Here is a 27,269-nt window from a genome sequence, read left to right on the forward strand (position 1 = left end):
AATGTAAACCAAATGCCACATATTCACTTCTGTCAACTCTACAAAGGCATTCTAAACCCTGAATGTGTAACATGCAGGAGTAGCATGGGGCATCTTTACTGGTGTTTAGCTCAGCAGAATCAGTTTAAGTGTTCATTTTGGTAAACTGGACATTTTCTTTCTTCCTGTGAAATGTTTCAGTTCATCAGTCAATTCTCCTTCCATGCTGTTTTGTAATTACAACCTATATTGCTAAAGAAAACCTTCAATTTACCCTGAGTAAATCAAGAATAGAAAATTACTTGGGTTTCAGTCTCTTCACAGCTGAAATAAATTTTCACTGACCCTCATAGTATTCTGCTCTCAGAAATAATGCCCATAGAAAGATGAATTCGTTACACTTTTGTTTTTAAGTAACTTTGCATTTTCCTTCTCAACCTCATTAACCTAAACCTGTTTACTTTTGAAGGCAGAACACTTAACATTCTCCAATATTGGCTCCATCTTGGTTTTATAAATTAAGTTTTTAACAAGGCAGTTTAGGCTGTGTCTTTTAAAATCATGTAACTATAGATTTGAATCCAATCACTTTTCTTTGCAAGTTATGTCAACAGATGTTCAGTGTTTCGTTTTCCTTAAGGGTGTATGGTTTCTCGCTGACTCTTGGCTTCAAATACAGATTCTCTGCTGTTGGTTTTGTCTGTAAGCATATAAGCTGTTGAAAGCTGTTTGTATTCATGGCCAAGAGCCCCTAGTTCCCAGAGCAACAGTTTATCACTCACCCTGTATTATCTTTGCTCCTACATTTCTTGAGTCACAGGAACACAACCCCAGCCCGTTAGATCTGGGGGGCAGCATGTGTATTTGCTATGCATGGACTGTTTATGGCAAACTGTGTGGGTCGGGCTCATGTTCCTGGAGTGCTTTGAGCAGCTTTACTAATCTGTCAGCATAGTATGTTCTTGTGGATAAATATAGACATACGGGCACTCTGTGAGTTGTAGGTCACTGTCTTACTGTGCGGCTAAAAATTGTCCCATTGGTATGAACAGTCCGCCCTGGACGGAAGGCCTGTTTTAGTTTGTCTTCTACTGTAGGTCTTTAGCACATGACTAAAAATACACCTGGGGCCAAAAATATAAGGGCTGAGACACTTATGGTGGCAGTGAGCAACAGGACCATGGAGCCCATCATTATGTGTTTTGGCTTTGGAACATAGTCTATGTAGCTGTTCCAGACTGTTAGTTTGGGTTTCTTTTCAGGCTCATGGAGATTACAACTGCTTGCTGGAGACGATCCTGTGTGATCAGCTTCATAAAAGGGCTTGGTAGGTATGAAAGGCTGTTAATATGTGTGGAGTGGCTAATTGGTTGTTAAATGCTGAATATGGGAGGACTCTTCTAAAGGTTTCAGCGGATGGGGGTGGAAGTAGCAGTTGCATCTGCATGCAGGGATCTACTTATAATGCCATTGTTCAGAGACAGGAGTAATGCTTGAGGTGTTACATTTGAGATTGTTATATTTTGGAGGCAAGATGTCCTTTTTGTATACGAGCCTGTGGAACAGGCGCCAGGATACAATGGAATTTTTCTGTGCACTTAACTTTCACTAAAAGATTTGGTATGACACTGCAGTAAAATTGCTGTTCTGTAAAAACAGCTAGTATAAATTTGGAAAATAATTAATAGCACATATTTAATATTATAGTAGAAGTAGGATTTATGCTTGATTTCTTCTAAATGTTAATGTTAATGCCCTTACTTATTTTGTTTTAAACATTGCAGTAGGCCTAAAAGCAGTTTTTTTCTTCATTTTTGGCTTAGCCTTGTTCAACATGTAAAAGATAAAATATTTTTCCTTTTTGTTTATAAATTTAAAAACAGGACACTGTATGTTAACCAACATTAAATGGGTCCAAATTGCATGCCACTGCTTTTCCTTTATCAGACAATAGTACAGTTACATTAGTTCTAACATAACATTTTAAGCAATATTGTACAACAGTTCCAAAAAACTAATGAGAGGAAACATCCGTGACACAGAGTTAATTACATGCATTTTGGATATCGGCTCTTTAACTTCATTTAGTGAAGGTAGGAGAAGTTAACTTGTAAGTGGTAAAGGCACAACATATTGCTCTAATCAAGGAGAAAGATTTTGTTTACTAAAGATTTGGGAGATTGAGTTACTTGCTAATTATTCCACTGCACTATCTCTAATGAAATTTCTAGAAGTTTACATATGATAGCCTTCTGTTTCTAGGAAAAAAAAAAAATCCTGTTAGTCATTATTTTACCCCTTACTTTTGTGGTTTATAAAGTGTGCATTAGAGAACTTTTTTTTTCCTCCCAAGGAATTTTTTTTAGTGTATAACAAGCATACAAGATAAATGATAAAATTTATGGTTTCAGGTATTTGGAAAAGGTTGCATCATTATAGGACTCATATGAAATGCTTAATATTTCTATTGTATGGTATCCCTTGAGGATGTTACTAACCATTAGTGTATTTTGGCTGAACAGACCACTCCCACGTCTCATGAACATGTTGACTGCTTTTTCACTCATTGCGTTTCTTGCTCATAATAAAGTTTATAGTGAAGTTAACTTTATAGTACAGTTAGCAAAGTTTTAGGTATTAAACTTTACTATAAAGGCATCAGAAACAACTAATCTGCTTCTGTGAATTGGTAGATTTATTACCATCTTAGATTATAAATTTCTGGTGAGCATGTATTAAGTGAATTTTACGTCTTTGTCCATTTCCATAACTATTTAAGAATTTAATAAAACCTAAAATATTTTTAAATGAGCTGGTATCTAAATGAATAAGCCCATATGAACCAAGAATTTAATAAATATTTACATGTTGATAAAGTCAGACACCAACAAGACTGAAAAAGATTTCACTTATTCACTTAACTCATTGAATAAATGTTTATTGAGCTTCTGTTGTAAACACTGTACTAGAAGCCCTTTGCTTGCTATATATAGATCTTGGAACTGTACATAGTTACCATATATATTTTATAATGGAAATGTATATCATCACATATATTTTAGAATGCATATATATGCATATGTAAGTATATACATATATATGCGTATACATTTTATAATAGAATGCATACTATAATGTATATTGTACTTGTGTATAGGTATATAATTTTACAGTATAATGCATATTATATTAACAAAGACACCTGTAAGATTAGACTGTGCTTCAAGTCACCCTCTGCATCATGTAATCCCCAAGGGCACCCTGGAGGGGCACAACTATAACTTTAATTTGTGACGTTTATTTGTCAAAAGATGGCAGTTGCTGGCACTGTCTTGTGGCAGACCCCCCACCACGTCCAGTTTGCGTAGTCTTCAGTGTCCCTTTCTGTTGGGTCCCTGTGTAATGCACTTGCCAATTCAGCTGCAGAAAACATCACCATGGTGTTCTTCTCTTGCCCTTGGTGTTTGACTTAAATATGATTCTAATAAAATAGCTCAAGAAGCTGGTTTGTCGTTTCTGGCAGAGCTCAGTCTAATGCCCAGATAACATGTGGGAAATACTACTAGCTCCTTAGCCTCCAGAGCCTTTTGACCATGACCCACAGTAAGAAACACACTTTGCATTGTGACCCAGAACTCACACACATACATACCTGTAGACACAGACAGAATCTGAAAACAACAGCTTTGTGAAACAGTGCTTCCCTCCTCACTGTGCAGGATGCCACCAATCTGCTATTTTTCTCTTCTCCTGTTTTCTCTTCTATTTCATCAAAATCAAGCTGGTCAGCACCCACTAAATTATTTTCATGATCCACTAGTGGGCCAGAACTTGCACTTTAACAAACTCTGCTTTAAAGATTCCAACAGCTAGGCATTCACAACATACCCTTAGTCACATTCTTAGCAGAAATGACATGCTGTCATCCTTGATATACTATTCTACTCCTGAGCATATTGGTGCTTTATTTGTCAGAGTATTGCTTTGTTGCAGAAAGAGCTCTCCTGGTAGTTCTGATGCGAGTCTTGGGTTGAATGTAAGGTTTCTAAGCTGGAGACAATGCATGACCTTGTACATCTTAACACTTCCTTACTCCTTAAAGCAATAAGTATTTGTTGAGTACTTGATATTAAGCCTAGTACTGTGCTAGAAGATGATGCTACAGGACGAATAAAGCAAATTCCTTGCCCTTGTTGCAGTTAAGTGTAGTGGGGGAGACAGACAGGAAATGCGTATATAATATGTCATAGTATGTCCAGAGGCAGCCAGAACCCTGGATGACAGTAAAGATGATACAAACTGTTATCAGAGGAGAGTACCAAGGAGTGGCTGGCCAGAACAGACTCTCATAATCCTTGAAGGAAGTGAGCATGTGAGCCATCATGACATTCCCCCCACCATTCATAAATTCCTACAACCCCTCTGTCCCAGTTCTCTTCCACTTTGAAGGTTTCCCTGACTGTCTCTATCGTCAGTTATTTCTAGTTCTCAGCTTAAGTGTCACTATCCCAAAGTCCTGCCCCAACCTCCACAATCACAGATATGTCCCCCCTGCATCTCTCCTGCAGCAGCCGTTGTAGCACTTCTCACTTTGCAATTACAGTCCTGTGTGTTTTTATTCTATCATGCCTCTCTCCCTGCACACTGTCAGCTGTGTGAAGCTATGAGCCATGCCTATTTTGTTCCCCCAGCAGATAGCCCAATACCCCAAGTACACTGGGCCTTCAGTAAATAGTCAATATGTGAATAAATTAACAAATTAGTGAATGAATACTCTCCTAAATTCCTGTGCTCATCCATTGGCTGTTCAACCTGGCTGTTCAACCTTTGGCTGTTCAACCTAGTGGCATACTGTGACTGAATAGATAAAACTTTAAAAATCTTCCAAGCTGTCTTTTTGAATCTATCTTCATATTCTCCACAGAACTTTGCAGAATGCCTTATACTAAGGTCTTGATGAAAATTCTTTATTTAATGATTTGATTAATTGATCACACTCATAGTCTTTTGAAGCAAAAATAGTTCTGAAAGGGCTGTAATCATGTCATATGATAAAAGATGCTTATGTAAATGACACCTCCATTCATCCTTGCTGTGTGTTATGCATGTAGATACTCAGGCCAACATTCAGTTATGCAGACAGTTCAGTTACTCAAACCTATGTGATCAAACCTGAATTACAGATGGTGTTCAATTTTTTAATATAGTCATTTATTTTTCAAATTGGGGTTCTAAGATGGCATTCCTTTATTATTGCCATTGTCAGATATAGGAAACTTTTTATAAATGAGTCTTATCTTTTAAAAAATATTTATTATAAAGTCTTAAACCCAAAAGGAGAAAAAATTAGGACAATATGTAACATATTGCCATCACTCAAATTCTACAGTTATCAAGATTTAGTCATGTTTGGTTTATTTGTACCTTTATTCTTTCGTTCTAATTTTAAAAAAAAATTTTTTTTGAGACAGAGTTTTACTTCATTGCCCAGGCTGGAGTGCAGTGGCACAATCTCAGCTCACTGAGACCTCTGCCTCCCGGGTTCAAGCAGTTCTCATGCCTCAGCCTCCTGAGTAGCTGGGATTACAGGTGCCCGCCACCACGCCTGCCTGATTTTTTGTATTTTAGTAGAGATGGGGTTTCACCATGTTCCCCAGGCTGGTCTCAAACTCCTGAGCTCAAGCAATCCTTCTGTCTCGGCCTCTCAAAGTGCTAGGATTACAAGCATGAGCCACTGCGCCCAACCAAAAACATTTTTTTAGAGAGAGTCTCACTCTGTTGCCCAGGCTGGAGTGCCATGGCACAATCATAGCTCACTGTAGTCTTGAATTCCTGGGCTCAAGCAACCCTCCCATCTCAGCCTCCCAGTAGCTAAGACTGCAGATGCATGCTACCATGCTCAGCTAACCTTTAAATTTTTTTTTGATAGAGATGGGGTCTCACTGTGTTGCCCAGGCTGTTCTCAAACTCTTGGCCTCAAGTGATCGTCCTGTCTAGGCCTCCCAAAGTGCTGGGGTTAGAGGCGTAAGATACCGTGCCCAGCCCTTGTTTCTCTTTGTTGAAGTATTATGAATCAAATATAGATGTCATTTCATTGAACCCCATATAATCAGTATGCATTCTAGGAAATATAGATATTTTCTCATCTACCCACAATACTATTATCACATCTAACTAAATTGATTGTAATTCTTTGCTATCACCTAATATTCAGTCCATACTCAAGTTTTTTATAATCCTAAAAAGTCTTTTAACAATTGGTTTGCTTAAATCAGGATTCGAACAAGGTCCACATATTACATTTGGTTGTTTTATCTCTTCCCTTGACCTATAGAAACTGGTACAGTTTTCCTATAGAACGAACCTACTTCTGGATTAGCTATTTTGCTTCCTTATGGTGGGAACATTAACTTGTTCTGTATCTGCATTGTCTCTTGTGAAGGCACACTAGCTCTAATGTTTTGAAAGCATGATGAATATGGTCACAGGACAATGTATGTTTCCCCCTGGTCATAGGTTATATTCCAAAGTCATTTCTCTTCCATTATTATGATACAATAGAACTGTGTCACTCGCAGGTATACTTCCCTAACAGTTTTCAGTGTGTGGGTACAAGAACTCTGACCAATATATTGCTACAGGTTGGGGATTTTGAGAAAGCTTCTAGAGTCAGTGTACTAAAACCACTTCTTCAGCACCTTATCATCATAACAAGTGCAGGTCTGTTTGTGTAAGATGTAGGACCTTTTTTTCTGTTTTAACAGGCACCAAATAGGTTCCTGCCTTCATTAGTCTTCTCATGGTAGGTGCAGTCATCCTTTAGTTTGTGTTGTCCTTCCAAGCAGCCGGTTTTTCTCCCAATTTACACAGCAACATGAGATCAGCATTCTTTCTAGAAACCCACTGGCTCCCAGTGGCCCTCAAAATAAAGTTCACGTTCATTGGTTTGCCATTTAAGACCTTAGTTCTAATGCTAATAAGTATTTTAAAAGCTGTATTTTTACAGGACTTAAGAGTTTATTAAGTTTTTCCATATATGCTCTTCTTTATTTCATCTAGCAAATACTATATTATAGAATTGGTTGGGTTCAGGTCCACAAATATTAAGTGAGCACAGTTATTTACTTAATTGTGCCATGCACGGTGCTAAGTGCTGGTGATAAAGACGAGATAATCTTGTTTTTGAGGACTCTGCAGTTCCTTGGTGAAGACAAATTTGAACAGATATACTAAGACCAGGGATGTGTGGTAGGAGGGTGACAGGAGAAGGGGGTAAGAAGACACACTTTGCAGATGCCTCTCTGTACCTGCCATGCCATTCCATTTGCCCGAGTTGCCCCTTTCTCTTCTCTACCTATCAAAATCCTACCTATCCTTTAAGACCTGAGTCAAATGCCACCTATTCCACAGTGTCCACCTACTCCGTGGCCCAGAACAGAGACTAGGCCTAATGCAGGGTTAGGTTAGACACAAGTCAGACTTTCAGTACATTTTTTTCCTTAATATTAACAAAAGTCTTGAGTTTACAGGTAGGAATAAAGACAGGCTTCCCCACTGTCTGCCTGCAGTTTAGGGAGTTTCCAGGCTTAAAATTTAATGAAACCAGAGAAGTGAAGATACAACTGGAAAGGTCAGGATTATTTGTCAAGCTTTACTCTGTAGAGAGGATAGATGATAGAATCTCCCTAATTCATATTAATTTAAAGGAAGGCAAGTGTTAATTATTAAGTGTTTGAACTGCAGAGATTTTGAACAAATGATGTTTTCATACATTTTCAGTGCATACTTTTATATTTCATAGAATAGTAGAGGTTGAAAGGACAATCTAACCTAGCCTCTTTAAGAATAACAGGTAAGGCTGGGCGCGGTGGCTCACGCCTGTAATCCCAGCACTTTGGGAGGCAGAGGCAGGCGGATCACGAGGTCAGGAGATCGAGACCATCCTGGCTAACACAGTGAAACCCCGTCTCTACTAAAAATGCAAAAAAATTAGCCGGGCGTGGTGGCGGGTACCTGTAGTCCCAGCTACTAGGGAGGCTGAGGCAGGAGAATGGCGTGAACCCCGGGAGGCCGAGCTTGCAGTGAGCCGAGATTGTGCCACTGCACTCCAGCCTGGGCAACAAAGCGAGACTCCATCTCAAAAAAAAAAAAAAAAAAAAAAAAGGAATAACGGGTAACAGGTAAGGACACTGAAGCCCAGTTGGTCCAAGTTCCTTCCCCAAGGTCACTGAGAGCCACATTAGAACTTAGACCTTGGACTCTGAGTTCAGTGTTCTTTCCACTATATTTTACCTACAAAATGTTAACTTTGTTGGAGTTAATGAAGCATATCAGTTTTTCTATAGGCAGATAAGATTAGAAACAATTTTATTAACTGATTAAATTGCCCTCCTTTTCCTTCCTATTTATTTCCATCAGTGGTGTCAGTGTGTGGTCCCAGGGCAGCAGCACCAGCATCACCTGGGGACTGGTTAGAAATGCAGACTCTCCAGTCTCACCCCAGACTCTGACACTGAATTGGGGTAAGAGGTGTCCAGCCTTCCAGGTGACTGTGATGTGCTAAAGACTGAGCACCAGTAATTCAAATTGTAAGTCAGCAGATGTTTTTTTTGAAGTTAAGAGGCATAAAATGAGCAAGCAGAAGAAGAAATTAGAAAAGAGAAGAAAATGAAAAAAGGGAGGAGAGCCAGCAAAGGACACGTGAATGAGAGCAGTTCGTCACTTCTCTTAGGGAGAAAAAGGAAGTTGAAATTCAGGATTATCCTGTCTCTAGCAGGTTATTCGATCTCCTTTTGGTGAGAAGGGACCTTGAAATGTCAATGTAACCTCATCTTCCTTTGCGTACGGATCTTGGCAGACATTCTTTGAGGCTCGGATGACAGTACCTACTTTGAAAATCAGGGCAACATCCATGTAATCGCATCTTGGCAGATGACAGACATTTATAAAGGAAATCACTGAAGTGTTACTGTCATTTCTTTCAGATAAAATACTGGAAGGCAGAGGAAGACAGAAAAGAAAACATGGCAGACACTTGATGCTAACTTTCTCTTTATTGAACTGTTTCACTCTCTCCAAGCTCTAGTGATCTGCTATACAATTGTATGTATAGCCTAACAATAATATATTATACGCTTAAAAATTTGGTAAGAGAGTAGATCTTCTGCTAACAAAATAAAATAAAAATTATTTTTTAAAAATACAAAAATATATTTATAAAATAAAAATTATTTTTTAAAAATACAAAAATATATTTAAAAAATAAAAGACAGGGCGATATGGGAAGCTCACAAGATAACATCATCACATTCATGGGTCAGATCCTCAGTTGACCACTCTGTAACCTTGGACAAGTCCCTTAACCTCTCTGAATCTGCATGGTCTTATCTGTAAAAGGGAGATTAGCCTTCTAGGATTATTTTAAGAATTAAAGATACTAATTCGTCTGGAGGTATCATGTAGATTCTGAAACTTGAAGGAACACAACATGAGAACTGTAGGAGAATTAAAGTGTAAGTAAAAGGAGGAATGTATGTAATCCACAGAAATGGGAGGAATATTTCACATTATCAGAATTTTATGGAAATTAATCAGAAATTAATTAAGCCTGCCTTTGGATATACTTTTCTTCCAATGCAAAAATTGTTTTTCGGTATTTTTTTACATGATATTCTTTTCTTGGCCCACTTTAAAATAAGTAATTATTTAAGAATCATCTATCACTTTGTTAAGCAATCTTTTTGTGTTGCTGAAACCATTTATTTTTCTTGTCCCAACATTTTTGATTTCTTAATGTCCTTCAGAAGAAAATAATTCTTTCTGTCGTGTTTGGTTGTTTTCTTTTTCTTTTTATCCTAATTTACTTTATGTGACTTCCAGGGTTTCTGGCCATTTGAGTATTTGCAGTACCTTTTTACATGCCATTTCTTAAGTTCCCTCATACTTGCTTTAATGGACAATTTGTTATTGCTCTATACACAGAGTGACATGTTCGCAAAGAAGCTGCGTCACCCTTCATTTATGTTTTATGAAATGTTCCTGTACTGCCAGTAAACAAATTAAGTCTTAGGAGAAAAGGCATTTGAGAGGGAAAGTGTAATTCTAAAGGAAGATCCTAGCTCTTGGTTACTAACAGGGTTTGCCTTCAGAACCTGAAAAATGAATGAAGTATTGAGAACTGGCAGAAAAAAGAATTTATGTACAACCATGAACAAAGAAATCTCATAATTTACTCCTTTGTTGAACGATAAGATTACATTGATCTCTATAAAGTTAAGTTGTTTAATCAGATCACCTTTCTAGGAAGAGTACTACTTTGAATATTTGGTTACCACATGTAATCCCAGGAGCACTTAAAAGAAAAAGGAAGCCATTTTTTATTTCAAATACTCTGGGTGAAATTCCAGTAATGGGAGCATCAGTAAAAGCAATGAGTGTTTTGAAAAATTAGCTCTGGGCTTGTCTGTCTTTGCAAGTTGGTGAAAAAGCAGGCCAAACATCTCTGCTTCCTGAGGAATGGAGTACTTTGTGCAGGAAGATGGGAAAGCAGTGTGCTCATTGGGCATTTTAGTTCATGCCCTTCACAGCCTGGTTAAAATTCTCATCTCCACCGGAACTGGCACACAGATATGGGGCAGGCCAAATGCATGGATCAGGAAAGCAGATCCTGCCCAAGCCATGTGTACCTGGATTTTCTTAGACACCAAGAATACACACAGCGTTCATTCCTTCCTGCAGCAGCCCCAGACTGTAGCACCTGAATGCCTGTAGGCAGATAGAGAAGAGCAGGTCCTTCTAGCCACTCACTCTGTTTAATTTTTCCTTGTTCTTTTAGAATTTATTGTAGTCTAACAGTGTGGTGTTTGTGTGTATGTGGGCGGGTGTGTGTATGTGTGTGTGTATATACACATGAAATGCTGATTATGTTACCCCACCTCAGTACAACATAAGCTCCATTAGAATAGGAACTATCACTTTGTTCACCAGTATCTTCCCAGTGCCTGGAACAGTGCCTGAAGCCTAGTCACTCATTAAATAAGTATTGGTTGAAATGAATGAGTAAGTCAATGAACAATAACTTCTAATGAAAGATGGTATTACTTCTCTGAAAATCTGATTGAGAAAACCAGTTGCTTTCCTGTAACATCTATGCCACCATTAGCCTCTGGGGCTCTTATATGAGGACACTCATTTCATTTCAGTTTTATAATAAAAATGTAGCTGAACTATGAGCTGTGGAGGTGTTTATATTGGTGCTACAGTTAGGAGGGTAGTCTGTCCTGGAAATGTTGGTAATTTAGGGAAATTGTACTGAAGATTTAAACCAGCTAAGAGCGGCCAGCCTAAAAATTAAGCTAAAAGTCAGTGAAGTTGGGGGAAAAATAGTCATGTTCAAAAAGATCATAATGTGCAGTCCGAAATAGATTTAATAAACGGAAAATGAATGGGCCCCAAAAGTATAAAATAGACTTCTCATAATTTAAAGAATGGGCCCTGCTTAATATAAAAGATAGAGACCCAGTGAACACAAGAAAACGCTTCCTGATGTTATCCAACAAAATCAATTAGGAACAGAATTTGGAATAAAAATAATAAAAGAACATTAACAAAACCCATTTAAGACAAAAGAAGGCAATGGAGAAAAAAATTAGAACGTGTTAAAACCAAGATTAAAATGTAAATGAGAAAATATAAAGAGAAGACAAACTTCAAACGGATTCAATAATTAGAAACCTAATTAATATGTAAAAGTAATGCTCTTCTTCTCCACTCCACACCAGCCCCCACCACAGGAGCACTGGTTTGAATGACTTTTTAGAGAAATTGAGCTGTTATATGAAGATAGAAAGGATGAAGGAAAGGAGAATAAAGGCAAATGGAGTTGGAGCTAAAAAATTCATCACATGGATGCCACTGAACCATACACTTAAAAAAGACTAAGATGGTAAATTTTGTCTACTTTACCACAATTAAAAATAAATAAAAACAGATTTTTAAAAATTCATTATATGCAAAAAATTTTAATGGGGGGGTTTAATACAACAGATTAAGCAACAGGAACAATTGTTTCTTCAACAAGTATTTGGATGGGGAAGATGTGATAAAGATTCTGTCAGGATCCTTTCGTTGGGAGAGATCCCTATTTCCAGAGACCTGGCAGGAAGAGAAGGCTGACCCTCGGAGCAGCTGGATGGCACTAGCAGGCAGGGCCCAGACCAAGCCAGGTGGAGGAGACCATACTGACCTGGACCCTGAAAGGTAGGAGGATTTGCTTGCAGGACTGGGTAAAAAGCAAGGAAAGCACCCCAGGTAGAGAGAAGTTGATTCAGTCATTGCATTTGCAAACCTGGAAAATGGGGCCTCAGTGTGGCTAGTACTGAATCCACGTTTTATTTTGTTTTTTCAATCAAAAATAAGTTTCAGTTAAAAATCAGACCTATGAAGGAATAGATTTAATTCTTGAGAGCTAAATTCTTAGAGGCAGTGAATTTTTCCCTTTTATACACCAAAAGTTTTTTTAGTTTTATCTTTTTGAAATGGAAACCTTTGGAAATTTATATTAGTCTTTTTCCCACCTTTTTTACCTTTCTGTGAGACTTAAGGTCATCATAATGAACGTAAACTGTGACAGCAGTCGAAGCCCTCAAGCCTGTGAGACTGTCATATTCAGCCAACTGCATTTTTAAGTTCTGGCGGCTTTCTAAATTACTTATTTTGTTTCTTCTTTTGCTACTAGCATTTCTACCCATAGAAATTACACCCTTCCCTTATAATTTTCTGTTTCCAGACTACTGTGAATTTAGAAACTAGACAAATGACCTTACTTATGTATAGATTAAGGGCAAGCAAATGCTGTGAGAGGGTCTGATGATTTTCTTTCTAATGATAATGCTCTAATATTTACACTAATGTGGACTTTGTGACTCAAGTTTGACTACCAGGGAACATGAGTTTCCTGGTCTGCACTATATTGTCACCAAATAACTCAAGTATTGAAAGGTGCCATGTCCTAATGTTTACTTTTGAAATTATCCTGAGGCTAGGATTTGCCATGAATTAATTAGGGTAGGATGAAGAGGGGTTACTGAAACTTGGAAGTGGACCTAGTTCAAGTACACTTACCCCATTAACTTTCATGCCTCTCCAGCTGCCTAGGCTGATCTGTGTTTGAAACTTAGAACGATGAGTGACACCCCCGCTTGAATCATTTTCTGCTCTGGTACAGGGCTCTGCTGGGCTAGGATAGTTCCAGCTCAATAAGGCTGTTCATATAGTTTTATCTTTTTGAATATCACCTTTGTATTCACAAAGATGTCTAGCTTTGAAGTACAGGTGAATAATATTTTTTATGATAGCAGTGAATTGGCTCTTTAGCTGTTTAAATGGAGGATTTGTCTGAGAGGTTTTCTGGTATCTAAATTTCAGCTCTCTAGTTCAAAATGCAGCCTTGCAGGAGGACTGTCAGAGGTCACTCTCATGAAAATGTTTTCACTGTAGTTAAGACTTTTAGGCCCCAGAGTCATGCAATTATGGATCTTGTCTTGCAATAACTGTATATATTACATCAACCCAATTATTGCTGTCATCTAGAAATGGATCAAATCCTGTGGAAACCCAAAGATAATTAAAAAGTCATACTCCAAATAGACATTTTAGGTTTATATCCCAGTCTCTTGTTCTGTGGCATGATGCCTTTGATACCTGAGGAAGATGTCTTGAGACTGTGTCCTTCTCTAAGCTGGTGTTGGGGAGGTGTCCTACTTCCACAAGGTGCCTGCACTGGGGGAGTAGGAGGTGAAGCAGAGGAGTAGCCAGGACCTCATTTTCGTCACTTGATTTTCAATATGCCCCTTTGGAATAAATAATGCCTTTTAGTGCACTGCTTGCAGTACCATTTAATTAATGACTCTTCTATCACAACTACTGCATCCTTTCTTAGAAGACTGACATATTGCATCTCCTCATGTAGTTCCTATCCCAGGAATCCCTTTAAGACCTGCGGAAATAAAGTCAGGGGACATTTTCAGTTAGTTATTTAAGGAGATTTATTGAGTATTATCTGTGCAAAGAACTTTGTATGACATCTGGGAGTCTACAGTCTTATTAGGGAACTTTTAGGAGATATAGCTAGAAGAGTATATGGTTTAATTACAGGGCCGACCCTAGACAAAAACCTTGTCCCCAATCAATAATTACTTTACTTGGCAGCAGTCTATTGAGCCTTTCATAGGTAATGTAGGATATACATGACAAAGCAAAACACCAAACAGTTTGGGTTAAATGTTCAACTCTTGTAAAGCAAACTAATCAGTGAGGACTGGCCTAGTGGAGGTAGATGTTATGGAGATGAGACTAGAAGAGGCTCTGAAAGAAGAGGAGGAAGAGATGGGCAGAAAAGAATGGAAAGGAACTACAGAAAAGAAAGAAGGAAGAATAAGTGAAGCCAGTGTGCTTACAGGCCAATGAGGGCATCAGCAGGACTTGGGTGAGGGTGTGGAGGCAAACTACTAAAGGTCCTCAAAACCAGGCCAGGGTGCTGAGGCTGGGTGATGGTAATCGAGAGCTATTGAAAGTTTTGAGCAGAAAAGTGTTATGATTAAAGCCATGCAAAAGAAAGATTAGTTTGATATGGAAAACAGATGAAATAATGTCCGCAAAGAAGTTATTAAAATAATCTAGCCATAGGTCTCCAAGGGCCTGGGTAGGATGTGGCCAGGGGGAATGGAGAGGAAACGAGATAATATGCAAGACATTTTATTATATTTTTGTAACTTGTGAGGCCATATTCTTATAGTTTAGTGGTAGCTGAGATCTGGAAAGACCGTTCAGATGTAAGGGGCTCCTCAACTGTAAATGAATTACAGAGGAAGGGTAGGAAATGTGAGGGAGAGTCGTCTATGTAACAATGGGGACATGTTTGTAATTTAATAAAATAAAACGTTATATTCTTTCTCAGAACTTGGCTTGAGACAGAAAGAAGGCAAGAGAAGCCTTACATTTATTTGTAGTTATGAAAAGAGTATCCAACTTTCATGGAGAAAGAACTTTGTTCTCTCTTTAATATTAATGACACCACCATTCTCTTGATATCCAGTCCAGTGTCCAAACTGGAAACCCACTTTTTACTTGACTCTTTCCCTTAATCTCCATATCCAGTTACCCAAAACTAAATACTTATGTTTAAATATATACTTCCTGTTCTCAGCATTCCCAATGCCTCTATCCTAAGCCCACTTGCTCTTATGTTTCTTTCATTGGATATTAATAACTGACCATCTTACAAGGGCTTGTGTGGGAGGGGTGGTAGAATTTAACATATCAAAGTACTGTAAAAAGTAGAGACTCGAATCTGCATTTATGAGTTTAAAATAAGTTTAGCAACTATCTAATTAAAACAGTGTCTGACTCTGTTGCATTCTGAACAGAGGCCACTCATCAGGAGCTTTAATAGCTGCCTCTGTTGAAGATATAGTACTAGTGGGGAATCAACATATTTTATAAAGGAAGCGCAGAGGTCTCCCAACTTGAGCCAAAGGGTGGTGAAAGTGAAAAGTTAAACCCAAACCTTGGACGGCAAACAGAGCACTGCTTGAGCCTCGTATCTTTCAAGAGGTGCATCCCTTTCTGGAGCAAGAGCCAGCTTGGCTTCTGAAAATTGATTCTTGGAGACTTCTGGAAGGAATGACCCCAAAGTCTTTTCCACTATTAGAATGAAGCACAGAAGACAGAGAGCTCCTGACCATGAGGAAAACCTGGACAAGAAATCACTTTTTTTCCCATATATGTTTTCTACCCATTTTCTAAATGAGACTGCTGTTTCCCTAGAACCAAAAAAATAAGCCAAAAACATCTTAAGTATGGTAAGATTGATCAGCTATATTATGAGCTTCCAGTATAATTTACCTAAAGCAATGTAGCAACTAGAATTTTGAGATGATCAAATATGGTATAACACAAACATAGTGTAATGAAAATAATAAAATTCTGACACCATTTCCAAAGAATAAGGCCAGGTTATGATATTAAGTGTGACTTTCTTGATATGATTCATATCTTGATATTTATGGTTTAACACAGTCCATCTGAATATTTATGACATTATTTTCAGCCAGTAAGAATGCCCATTCTGTTTTTCAGCTTCTCCCGTTGGCAACGGTTACATCAAGCCTCCGGTTCCACCTGCTTCTGGCACGCACAGGGAGAAAGGGCCGCCAACCATGTTACCCATCAATGTGGACCCAGACAGCAAACCAGGAGAATATGTCCTCAAAAGTTTATTTGTCAACTTCACCACTCAGGCCGAACGCAAGATTCGTATCATTATGGCAGAGCCCCTGGTGAGTACATGCCGTGGAACCTGCCTCTTTGAAAATTCATCTGTATGCTGAATATACTAGATTTAAACACTATAACAAAAGGTGGATTGCTTTTCCTCTAGTTTGTAAAGGTTCTTTAATATCATAGATAATGTTTTAAAGATAATAGTTAGGTTCCCTGATCTAAGAGAAACAAATTGAGTGTTGAGGATTTTAAAACAATCTTCAGCAAATACTATTCAGTAGCATGCTTCACTGCTGCATTTGGGACTAATAAGCATAATTTAACAAGAAGAAGTATCAAAGAAGTATCAATCACAGAAAAATTGTGTTCAGAGTCTCTATGATATATATATATATATATATCTCACATATATATATGGCAAAATCTTTTGTCCAGTTTTTAAAGGAGATGACAAGAAAAATCATTTTGTTCAGGTAGCTGTGTGGACTTCGAGTTTGAGAAGTTAAGGCCTTGGTACCATATTGTCAGAGAAAGTGTTTTGATGAGTCGTTCAGAAACACCACTTCCATTTCTAAAACTTGGAAGACAATAAATTCTTGACTTACTTACCTTTAGTTCCCTCATTAGACACATGATGCCCTTGGATGTGTCTGTCTTTGGTTGCAGATGCTTCTGCTAGAAAATAAGGCAGGCATGAGTCTGCCTTACATTAATTGCTCTAATAGGACCCTAAAGAGCACTGAATCTCTCCAAAGGACAGTCAGGAAGGAAGGAAGCGCAATTGGTAGATTCAGATTACTTGTTTTCTAACCTTGGCAAGGCCACACACAATAAAAGAAAAGGAAAGGAATTGAGAATGACGCAGCTGTTTCTATGAAGTGTGACTTTGTACCTCCTGTGAGGTTACTGGGGCAATAAGAAGATAATCAGAGGTTTGCTTTGCAGAATTATAACTTAAAATAATTAAATACAATATTCTTAAGCCTGCAATACACATCTCTGAAAATACATAACAGATGATGCACATCATCTGTTAAAAGTGACCTTTACAAGAATTACAACATGAGGTTTGGGAATCAGAATTCAAGAATGTTTGTTAAGTGTGTTTACCTGAAAGTTACAAACTTTGAACATTAAAATTTTTATTATATTAGTGGATGTTATACTTATCCATTCTGTTCATAAAGTTCTCTTCATTTATTGAATTTCCATAATTAAGGGAAATGTTTCTTGCTTTTACAGTTTAAATCATCTAAATTCATCCTTACTACAGGACCTTTATTTCCATTCACTCATGTTTTTATGTTTCTGCTCCTCTTACTACTAATAATAGCTGATATCTGTGGTGTACTTACTATGTGCTAGGCATTGTGCACAACTTATTACCTCCTTTAATCTTCACAATGACCTTAGGTAGATAGCATTTATTTCCTGCTTACAGATGGGGAAAGTTGGCACAGAGAAGGTTAAGTAAATACTTAAGGTCACACAGTGTTGATTTAAACTCAAACTAGGTGGCTTCAGAACCCACATCTGAACCCCTCTATACTTCATTGTCAATCTCTGCATGGTCCTCTTCATGTAGAGGCACGGTTGCAGATACTGTTGCTAACTTTTTAAACCAACACAGGACTCTCCTGTAACTTGAGTCAGCCACCTCAAGTATCCAAAGTCCCATTGCCTAGAACAGGGCTGACCCTTGGAGCCTCCGACCTCTTGAGAGATACTGAGGCAGCACAGACTCCTCCCCTGGTGGAGGGAGGGAAGCTACCTCCGTTTCAGAGGACGTGGGTCAGTTTAAAGAGAGAGTGGTGAGGCACAATAAAGATTCATTTCACCCTGTAGCCCTAGAAAAGTGCAAAAATGACAGGTCTAGTCTCTTTGAAATTGTATATCCTAATGCATTTTCCCGAGGAGCTGTGAAGTTGTACAAAAGTTCAGAGATGCTTACACAGCTGGGTCCTGACACCTTTTGGACCATCCATGTTTCCAAAATAATAGTTGACTGTTTTTTAAGAATTTATGAAGTAAAATAGTTTGGATTTAACATTTTCCCTCTTAACTCAGGTTGGAATTTGTGTGGAGTTTGTTTTTTCTTCTTGGAATAAGGATTAGATCTGAAAAACATACATGTGCCATAGCATTATTTTAATAGAAGTAGACATTTTTGTTCCTCTCTATGAAACAACTAAAATGTCCCCAAACAAGAAAAAACTTTAAAGTGTAAGTTCTTGTCATAAGGAAATCTTCCTTATGTGCTTAGAATGAGGGATTCTGCTGGGTGTTGACGGCCAAGAAGACACACTTGATGTTTTTAGCTGAAGAGATGAATCTAATCAGTTTTTAGTATTATTGTTTTTTATGAAAAGAGACTTTTTTGCTCTATCACCCAGACTACAGTGCAACGGCACAATTTTGGCTCACCACAACCTCGGCTTCCCGGGTTCAATTAATTATTGTGCCTCATCTTCCTTAGTAGCTAGGACTATAAGCATGCGCCACCACACCCAGCTAATTTTTATATTTTTAGTAGAGACGGAGTTTCACCATGTCGGCCAGCCTGGTCTGGAACTCATGACCTCAGGTGACCCTCCCACCTCGGCCTCCCAAAGTTCTGGGATTACAGGCATGAGCCACTACCTCTGGCCTTTTTATTCCCCTTTGATTTTTTGGCAGAAATGTAAGCTTCTGTGCCATATTCTTTTCTTGTCTGCTGAAAAATGCTTAGTAATTTTCTGTCCTTATTTTTGCCTACTTGTAGGCCAGTAAATGTGAATGGATTCAGAGGCTTGTCACCTGATTCTAGAAGTGTGAATGTGCATCTGGCATTCTGTCCTGTAGCTGCAACAAGAGGTGTTATTTTTGATGTATGCAGAGTGCATTTAAGGGGAATTCTATTAAATGTCCTCTGCTATTTCTCTTGTTGAGTTAGCGTCTTTTACAAAGACATTGAATGCTTTAAAACCCTGAATTTAGGTGGGTTTGTGTCAAATCACAAAATTGTATTCTATTATTCTTAACTAAATACAACTTGTATGGGGATGGCAAAGGTAATTTTCAAAAACTTGAAAGTATGGATTTACTATTTGGGGGACTACTCAGGAATCTGTATTTTTCAGTTTTATTTTTAAAAGACTAACTCGGAATTTCACACCCATTAGCTTGTGTGGAGCAGATTATGTACAAGTTTAAATTAAAATGTAAGGTTTTATTTATGACTTTGCAATATCCAGATAGCCAACTTTAAAAAAAAAAACAGGAAATAAAAATGTTCCACAAAACAAATTTTAGATTTGTTTCTTTGTAAATATCTTTCTCTTGTTCTGCAGAATGGCTCTTTGTACCCAAAAGATGCTCAGGTCGTATTCATGAATATTTATGGATAAGTCAATAATTTTATTCTATTTTTATTGCTTCATGGGGACATTTAATAGCATTTGTTCTTGTCCAGTCTTATCATTATTTCACCTTTTCCAAGCAAAGTGTTCTAAACAAGCTAATGGGGTCATCTGTGTCTCTTTTATATTTTTATTTCAAAAGATAAAAACTGCAGAAAATAAATAATGGATACAATTCCTTCTTGCATCCTCCTCCTTCCCTCTGAACTCAGTTTTCTTCTTCCCAAAGTGAATCTTTTTCAGTTTTTTAAGTAAGAATCAGTGAGTGGTAAATTACTCAGTCTTGTTCATCTGAATATCTTTATTTCTCCCTCATTTATCAGTGATGGTTCAGCTGGGAATAGAATTCTAAGTTGAAATTCATTCTCCCTCTGACATTTGAATCTTTATTTCACTGTGTTGCCTTGTCATTGCTGTTGAAAAGTCTGTAGTGAATTTGTTATTTCTTTGTAGATTCTTTACTTTTTTCCCTGTTTACTTTTATAGTTTTTTTCTTTGTCTTGGTATTCTGAAGTTTCACTACACTGTGTTTGGATGTGCATTTATTTTTATTTTCTTGTTTGAGACTCTTGTGCTTCTTAAATTGAGGATTTATATCTTTTCATCAATTCTGGAAAATTCTTAACTATTAATTGTATGAATGTCATCATTTTTCCATTTTCCCTCTTCTCTTTTTTTGGTACTTCTATTTGGTGTAAATTGGACTTTCTTATGCTACATTGCATATCTTTTTACCCATCTTTTATTATTCTACCTCTTTGTCTCTTCTGCATTCTGAGTAATTTTTTCAGATCTGTCTTCCAATTCATTAATGTTCTCTTAGGCTATATAATCTGTTTTACCTATCTATTGAGAATTTTAATTTTGATGACTATATTTTTTACTCCTGGAAGTGCTATTTAGTTCTCTTTGAAAGTCTACTTAGGCTTATTTTCATTGTATTTTGTTTCTTTTTTAAGACTACAACTTTGCTTTTATGTCTTCAATCACCTTGAATGTGTCTTTAGATTATTGTTCTGTTATATCACTACTTGTTGTGTCTGCTGATTCTTCTGTTTGTTGTGCCTCCTAATTCTTGCCCATGATGGATTTCTTTTTATGTACTTTGAAATTTTTCCTTGTGAATTCTTTCATTGAGCCTCTTTTTCTGTGAGTTTTCCTTGCATCCACGGTTGTGGGAGTGTTTCTCCAGCACGGTTTTGCTTTTGCCCCTTCTGTTGCCTAGAGTTATTGCTGTCCGGGGCCAAATATCCGGTTACTTTCTGCACCTGGAACGTGACACAACTGTATATCCCAAACTTGTAAGACTTTGGCCTGTGGTTTCAAATTCTTGGATGTGAATTTTTTTTCTTGTTATTTTACATAGAACTCAAGCAGAGACCACTGGAAACATCTTTTCATCTTCTTTTAACGGTGCATAGATTTTTCCCTAGTCCATTGTTTAGGACCAGACTTTATGTAAGGCATCTTATTTTCCATGTCCCACCTCTCAGGGCCCACGTCACTGTTTCCTATCCCCCAGTGGACAATAAAAAAAGCCTCTAGGATAACAGTCCTCTCCCTGGATAGCCACTATGCTACCTCACTCCCTCCTGTTTTTCCTTTCCCTTTGCCTTTCTTGTGAACTCATTTCTATACCTTTTTTTTTAAAAAAAATGTTATATTTCATTCAATATTTCCAAGCACTTACTCCATGTGAGCTTTTGGGTTATCTGAGCCCATCGTCCTGCCTGTGTCCTCTGCAGAATTCTCAGTTTGTTTCCCATGCAGATAGAGCCAGGGTTGGCCTTTGCTCCGTGAAGCTCATGGTGAGGTGGGGTGTCCTCAAGGTGAATAAAAGGAAGAATAAGGGGCCTGTCACCAATTTTTCCTCCTCTGATCTCATCTGTGAATATTCTCTAAACACAACCCTGTCCATTACATTTCTTGCACAAAACTTTCATTTCATTCTTTTTCACTCCTTGAAATGGCCCAAACTGATCTTACTCCCACCACATACCTTTATGAACCCAGGTTTCTTGTCTGCCACCATGCATTTATGCATGCTGACCCCTCTTCCTGGAATGCCACTCAGCTCCTCATCCTGCCTACCCTTTAAGGCCCAATCCAAAATCTCATCGTCTGAAAAGCTTGGCTTGATTTCTTCCCTGCTATCTCCACACAATCATGCTTATGATAAAACACACTTATACGTATCTGCAATTCTCTACTTTATCTGAGCTACTGTATCATTCTGTCTTGCAAACTATTCTGTCCTTATTGAATTAGAGTAATTAGTATAGACTAAACTAGTAAATACCAGAGTGTATTACAAGTTTTAAGGGTAAACATTTTATGATACTTTCAGTTGTGCATGTGCATACCAGACCATAGTGTATTTTTTATGATGGTAGGGTAGGGGCAGAGATTTTCTCTTAAGCTGAAGAAGCAATGTGTTAGCCTGTAAGTTCCTTGGAGGCAATATCTGTGTGGGATGCATCTTGACACACACACATGCAAACACACACACACACACACACACACATATCCTATGTCCCCATGTTTAGGACAGTGTTTGAGTATCAGAGACAGTAAATGTTTTTTGAATGAATGAATGAAACATTAATATAGTAGCTTGAAAAGAATGTCTTTATTGGAACCTGTGTGTTTCCAAAGGTCATCTTACCAACTCTAAACTAATAAACTAATAATAATAGATTTTGTTCTGTTCTTTGCACTCGACAGATGAATGCCCTACAATGTGCTGAGTACAAGAGGCATTGATTCTTAGCCTCCTGCTTTCAGGCATCTAAGGATACCTCTTTATTCATTGATATGGTCACCTTCTCCTCACCCCGACTCCAGCAATAGGTGACTCTTAGTGATCAGACACAGTATCAGAATATATGCTCTCATTCTCTATGAGTCTGTCTATATAGCATCTATTACTGTAGTCACAGGCAATTACTTCTCAGTAAGCTCTTTCCAAAAACAAGACTCTCCGGTTTTTCTGAATTCAAGTGCTACTGTCAATTTTGACTTTGTAGATCGAATGGACAAAAGAGATAAAGACAAAATAGCTGTTCATTCTGACTGATCCGGATTTGACTCCTGCCTCCACCTCTTTAGTGTTGTGTGACCTTGGACCAGCCAGTCAACCTCCTTTTTTTCTCGTTTGCAAAATGGGAGTAACAGTACCCAGCTCACAGGGTGGTTGAGAGGATTAGAGGGAGTGTGTGGAGCCCCTGATATACTCCTGAGCATGTAGGAGATGCTCATTTGTCCTCATCACCACCCTCCTCATTATCCTCATTGGATGGCTGAGATGAATTTCTGGTATATTTCCTCAGAAGTCAGCCTGGTGCTTCCTCTCTTTGTGTTCACTCAAACATAATGGAGGCTTGAGCAGGGGACTTGACTGTCTGCTGTTGCCATTTATCAATACTGTCAGGTGGCTGTCCTGAGCTCTGCCAAGGCATTGACAGAGGCAGAACCACAGCTCCTTTCGGCAGACCTGGTCTTGGCCCTCCAGGTGCTCATGCTTTGGGAGATGACAGAGGCAAACAAAGTACTTGAGAGAAGACAACACCCCCAACGATCTCACTGTATTTCCAGCAAAATACTTGAGGCCTACACAGGTGTGAATTGTGAAAATCTAGGCAGTAAAACCAGGGATTTGAGGTAAGTCCACCTCTGAGGGTTTTCAAAGGTTTTCAAAGAGGAAATTTCATTGATTCCTGAGAGTAGGGGTCTCAGAAAAAAATAAGAACCACATAATGCCAGGCAGCCCAAAATATGAAAGGCTGGATTATTCAGCTAAGTAAACCAAGTTTAGAAAATTTCAAGAATTTTCAATCACACTTCTTAGGCTTTTGTCCACACCCCTCCCTATAATTTGACCCATACACAAGAAAATTGGTTTTTTATTATAGCCCTGCCACTAACCTGTGCTTCTGGCAAAGTCACTTACGTGTGATCTATCATTGTTTTCTCATCTATGAAAGGATAGTAGCCAGGCCGTTTTCACTCTAGTGTATAAAACAAATGAAATAAAAGCAGCATTCACTCTCAAACCCCTGGGTTTAAACTCTTAAATTCCCAGGGTTTAAAGCCCTGGGTTTAAACTCACTTATTAGCGAGTCTACCCAGGTTTAATCTCCCATTGTCCCTTCCAGGAGCTGCAGTGGAAGCTAAATTGGGGATTGGGCCAGGAATTCCATCTGGATCTAGTCTATCAGCATAAAATATCAACGGGAAGAAGAAAAAGAAATTCTAACTCGCCTGACAAAGAATTACTCAGAAAGTAATTTACTGTGTTTTGATTTTGAAACCTGGAAAAACGAAAAGTTTTTTTTTTTTTAAGTCTGCTTGACTTAAAAAAAAATCTAACTTTCATCTTGTCCTTCAGCAGAGACTAAGAATGAGAGAGCTGTGCTTATCTTCGTCCAACACCCTGGAATTCAAAAACACTTTTTATGATGAAAGATGAGTGAAAATGGGGATTTTCATTATTGAGATTGCTTGAGCCTTAGTAGCCTTGTTCACAAAATAGTTAACGGACAAGATGCAGGCAGGATATTTTAGACATTGCGCCTGTGCTGAGTTAGGAGCACAGGTGTGGGCTGACAAACAGTGATAATTCATAAAGGTGCTAACTGTGTCATGCTGGAATGGAGGCTTAAAAATAATAGAACATGACCTAGCTGGTTTGCTAACAAGAAAGAAGTAAACTCAAAGTAACACAAACTATTTTCTTGGGGTACACAGTCTGAAGAATCCAGGATGCCAAACTCTATTGCATCACACATCATGAATCTGTAATGAAATATGTCATGCTGAAGAACAAACCGTAGGAACATCAGTCATGGCCAGCTGGCACAAACACTGAAAGGCCAAGCAATTAGCTAATAACAGCATTACTGCATGCTAATGTTGTTCCAGGTTCAGGCAGTAACGTTGTTGACATACCTTTGTTCCTTGGCCCAGAGTCTGAGGCTTCCAACTCCTCCTGTGTGCTGATGTTACAAAGCTGGCATCAGGACAACTCTCCTGTTACCCCTAAAGTTAAGTGGGACGCTGTGCTGTAATAAGGACACTGGTGGCCCACCAACAGACGGTATATGATGAGTGGTTCTAGTCATTTTGATGAATGGGACTGTGGGTCTAAGTAAGCAACTCGTTTGGCAAGTGACATACATACTTGTCCCAGCTTCCTCTTGTGATTTTAGACCATATCTGATGAGAAGTAAGAGACTGAAATTAGGATACACCCTGTTTTTAGGTGTAAAAGAGGTTTTTTCATCTCTGGGCCATCAGGAGATTGAACATTCATCCATAGTCTTGTATTTCACTCATTCACATGACTGATGTGTGTGTGCAGACTTCTAGATATCAGAAAATATCAGATCCTTTCATCCGGAACCCTTTTTAGTATTTTAGTAGTTTGTGAATTGGGAAATTCTGCTGTGCTAAAGGACAGAATTACTGCCTCTAATTAAGTTTGGGTCTTTATAAGGCAGATCTTCATAAAACTGATTGTAATTAATCATCTTCATAGGCTTATCACCATTTACTAACCTCAGCCATATGATATTTCATAATATTTTATCATGCCCGCTTGCAATTTGGTGGTTTTTCTGCACTGCTCTACATGCCAATCTTCCTATACTAAGCAAAGGTTACATGTCTGTTGACTAAGGATGTGTAAATAGCAGAAATGCCAGCCTTAATGTCTTTCTGCACTGTGGATTCCAGTCAGCTTCCCAGAAGGATAATCAGCTAGTCTTGTTGGTCAAACTCCTCTTTAAATAGAGGCTGCTGTTGCTTCAACAGACCAAATAAGGGAAATATAGTGTAAAAGTAATTTCATTTAGCTGCCTGTTGACTGTAGTGATAGAATCAAAGTAATGCTGTCCTGAAAAGAGACTAAAACATTGCTGGTCAGATAGGGAATATTTATATCACACTTGACAACATACTGGCTAGTTTTCAATTTATAAATAAATAACTTTTAAAATAGCTGTTTCTTAGCAAAACAGCTTAGCCTGGAACGTCCCTTAAATAATCTATTAAGGATATTCACCAAAAACTTGAAAATTCACCCTAACCCAGAAACATAGCATTGTTAGTGGTTAAAAAGATTTAATTTAACGGCTGAATGAGGTGATCTTTCAGATGAGCTCATAAGTTTGTTTTCTTTATTATGAGTATGCTTGGAGACATGTAGATGAAACACATTTCTTCTGTGGCTCCTAAATGGAACTTCATCAGCTGTGAAATGAGATTTAATGCACCACCATAGTAAAAGTTTGATTGAACCTTATAGCAAATAAATGATGTGAAAAGTATCACAAGGTAATAAAAAATATCAGAGGGCTTTTTACTTCAATTTAATAGTATCCAATTCAATTCATTCATGGATAAGGCCATAATTTTTATTTTTATTTTTATTTCTGGTGACTTTATGAAGAGATTATCGAAGTTTCCTTTTTTTGAGAATACAAAACCAGACGAAGATAATTCCTCATTATTTTCAGTCTAGTTTTTCTGATGATATGTTCTTTGTACTATTTACAAAGACATCCTTTTTAATACAAACAAAAGATCATCTGGAAGTATATGTTTTAAAGTGACAGAAAATACCAATAAAAATACATTCAATAATAATGGCATAATACCAAGTAACAATGGCTCATTCCTTAAGGTCACTGTGATGTACTATTGCTATGCTTTCACACAACATTTTGCATTTCGACATTCCTGAAAATCATCAGTACAGTTTTCAGCAATAGCAAGTTTTACTATAGAATTGTAGCAATTTTAACCAGCACAAATTTTGATTTCTATAGGTCATGCTAACAATAAGACTTGTTTTATTAGGTATTTTTACTGTTGCTTACATACATATCTAGTATATTCTGACTTTTAAAATTTCTTAAAACACAATATTCTATTTGATAATATTTCCTGATGCTTTTGGGAATTTCTACTCAGTTCCTAAGTTGTAATCACTTAGGTTGAAGGCAGGGGGTTGGAATGTTCCTATAGGCTTTCCCAAGGTGATTCAGCCATGAAGAATACAAACATTCAAGGAAAAAGACTATGCAGGCCACAGAGAAGGAATGTCTGGTGGGCACAGTGGCTCACACCTGTAATCCCAGCACCTTGGGAGGCTGAGCTGGGAAAATTGTTTGAGTCCAGGAGTTTCAGACCAGCCTGTGCAACATGGTGAGACCCCCCGATCTCTATCTACAAAAAATAAAAACAAAAAAATTAGCCAGGCGTAGTGGCACATGCCTGTGCTTCCAGAGGCTGAGGTGGGAGGATCATTTGAATGAGGCTGCAGTGAGCCGTGTTAACACCACTGCTCTCCACTCCAGCCTAAGTGACAGAGTGAGACCTTGTCTCCAAAAAAAGAAAAAAAGAAGAAGGAATGTCTAAGACGTAGGAGGAGAACAGATGGGAGGTGGGGGGTGATTCAAGTGGAAAGAAGGGAGTGAACATTGCTGCTAAAAGATCCAGCATGAAAAATGGCCACCAGATTTGCCATTTGGAAAATTACTGGGGTCCCTAGGGAGACTAATTTTAGTGGTGAAAGAAAGGCCAGATTGCAAGTAGTTGAAGACATTTTGA

General features: G+C 38.1%; 1 protein-coding gene across 4 annotated transcripts in view; it reads left to right on the top strand.

Annotated features, from left to right (window-relative positions):
* Window positions 1-27,269, top strand: part of FRY (FRY microtubule binding protein) — a 453,339-nt gene that overhangs the window by 214,163 nt on the left and 211,907 nt on the right. For all 4 annotated transcript variants that reach the window (XM_063619275.1, XM_055244887.2, XM_055244886.2 and 1 more), the window contains one exon: window positions 16,117-16,316. In XM_063619275.1, coding sequence (XP_063475345.1) covers window positions 16,197-16,316 — 120 coding nt within the window. In that variant the 5' untranslated portion in view covers window positions 16,117-16,196. The remainder of the gene's footprint in view (window positions 1-16,116; window positions 16,317-27,269) is intronic.

The sequence above is a fragment of the Symphalangus syndactylus genome, chromosome 15 (assembly GCF_028878055.3).
Source record: "Symphalangus syndactylus isolate Jambi chromosome 15, NHGRI_mSymSyn1-v2.1_pri, whole genome shotgun sequence".
Taxonomy (NCBI): domain Eukaryota; kingdom Metazoa; phylum Chordata; class Mammalia; order Primates; family Hylobatidae; genus Symphalangus; species Symphalangus syndactylus.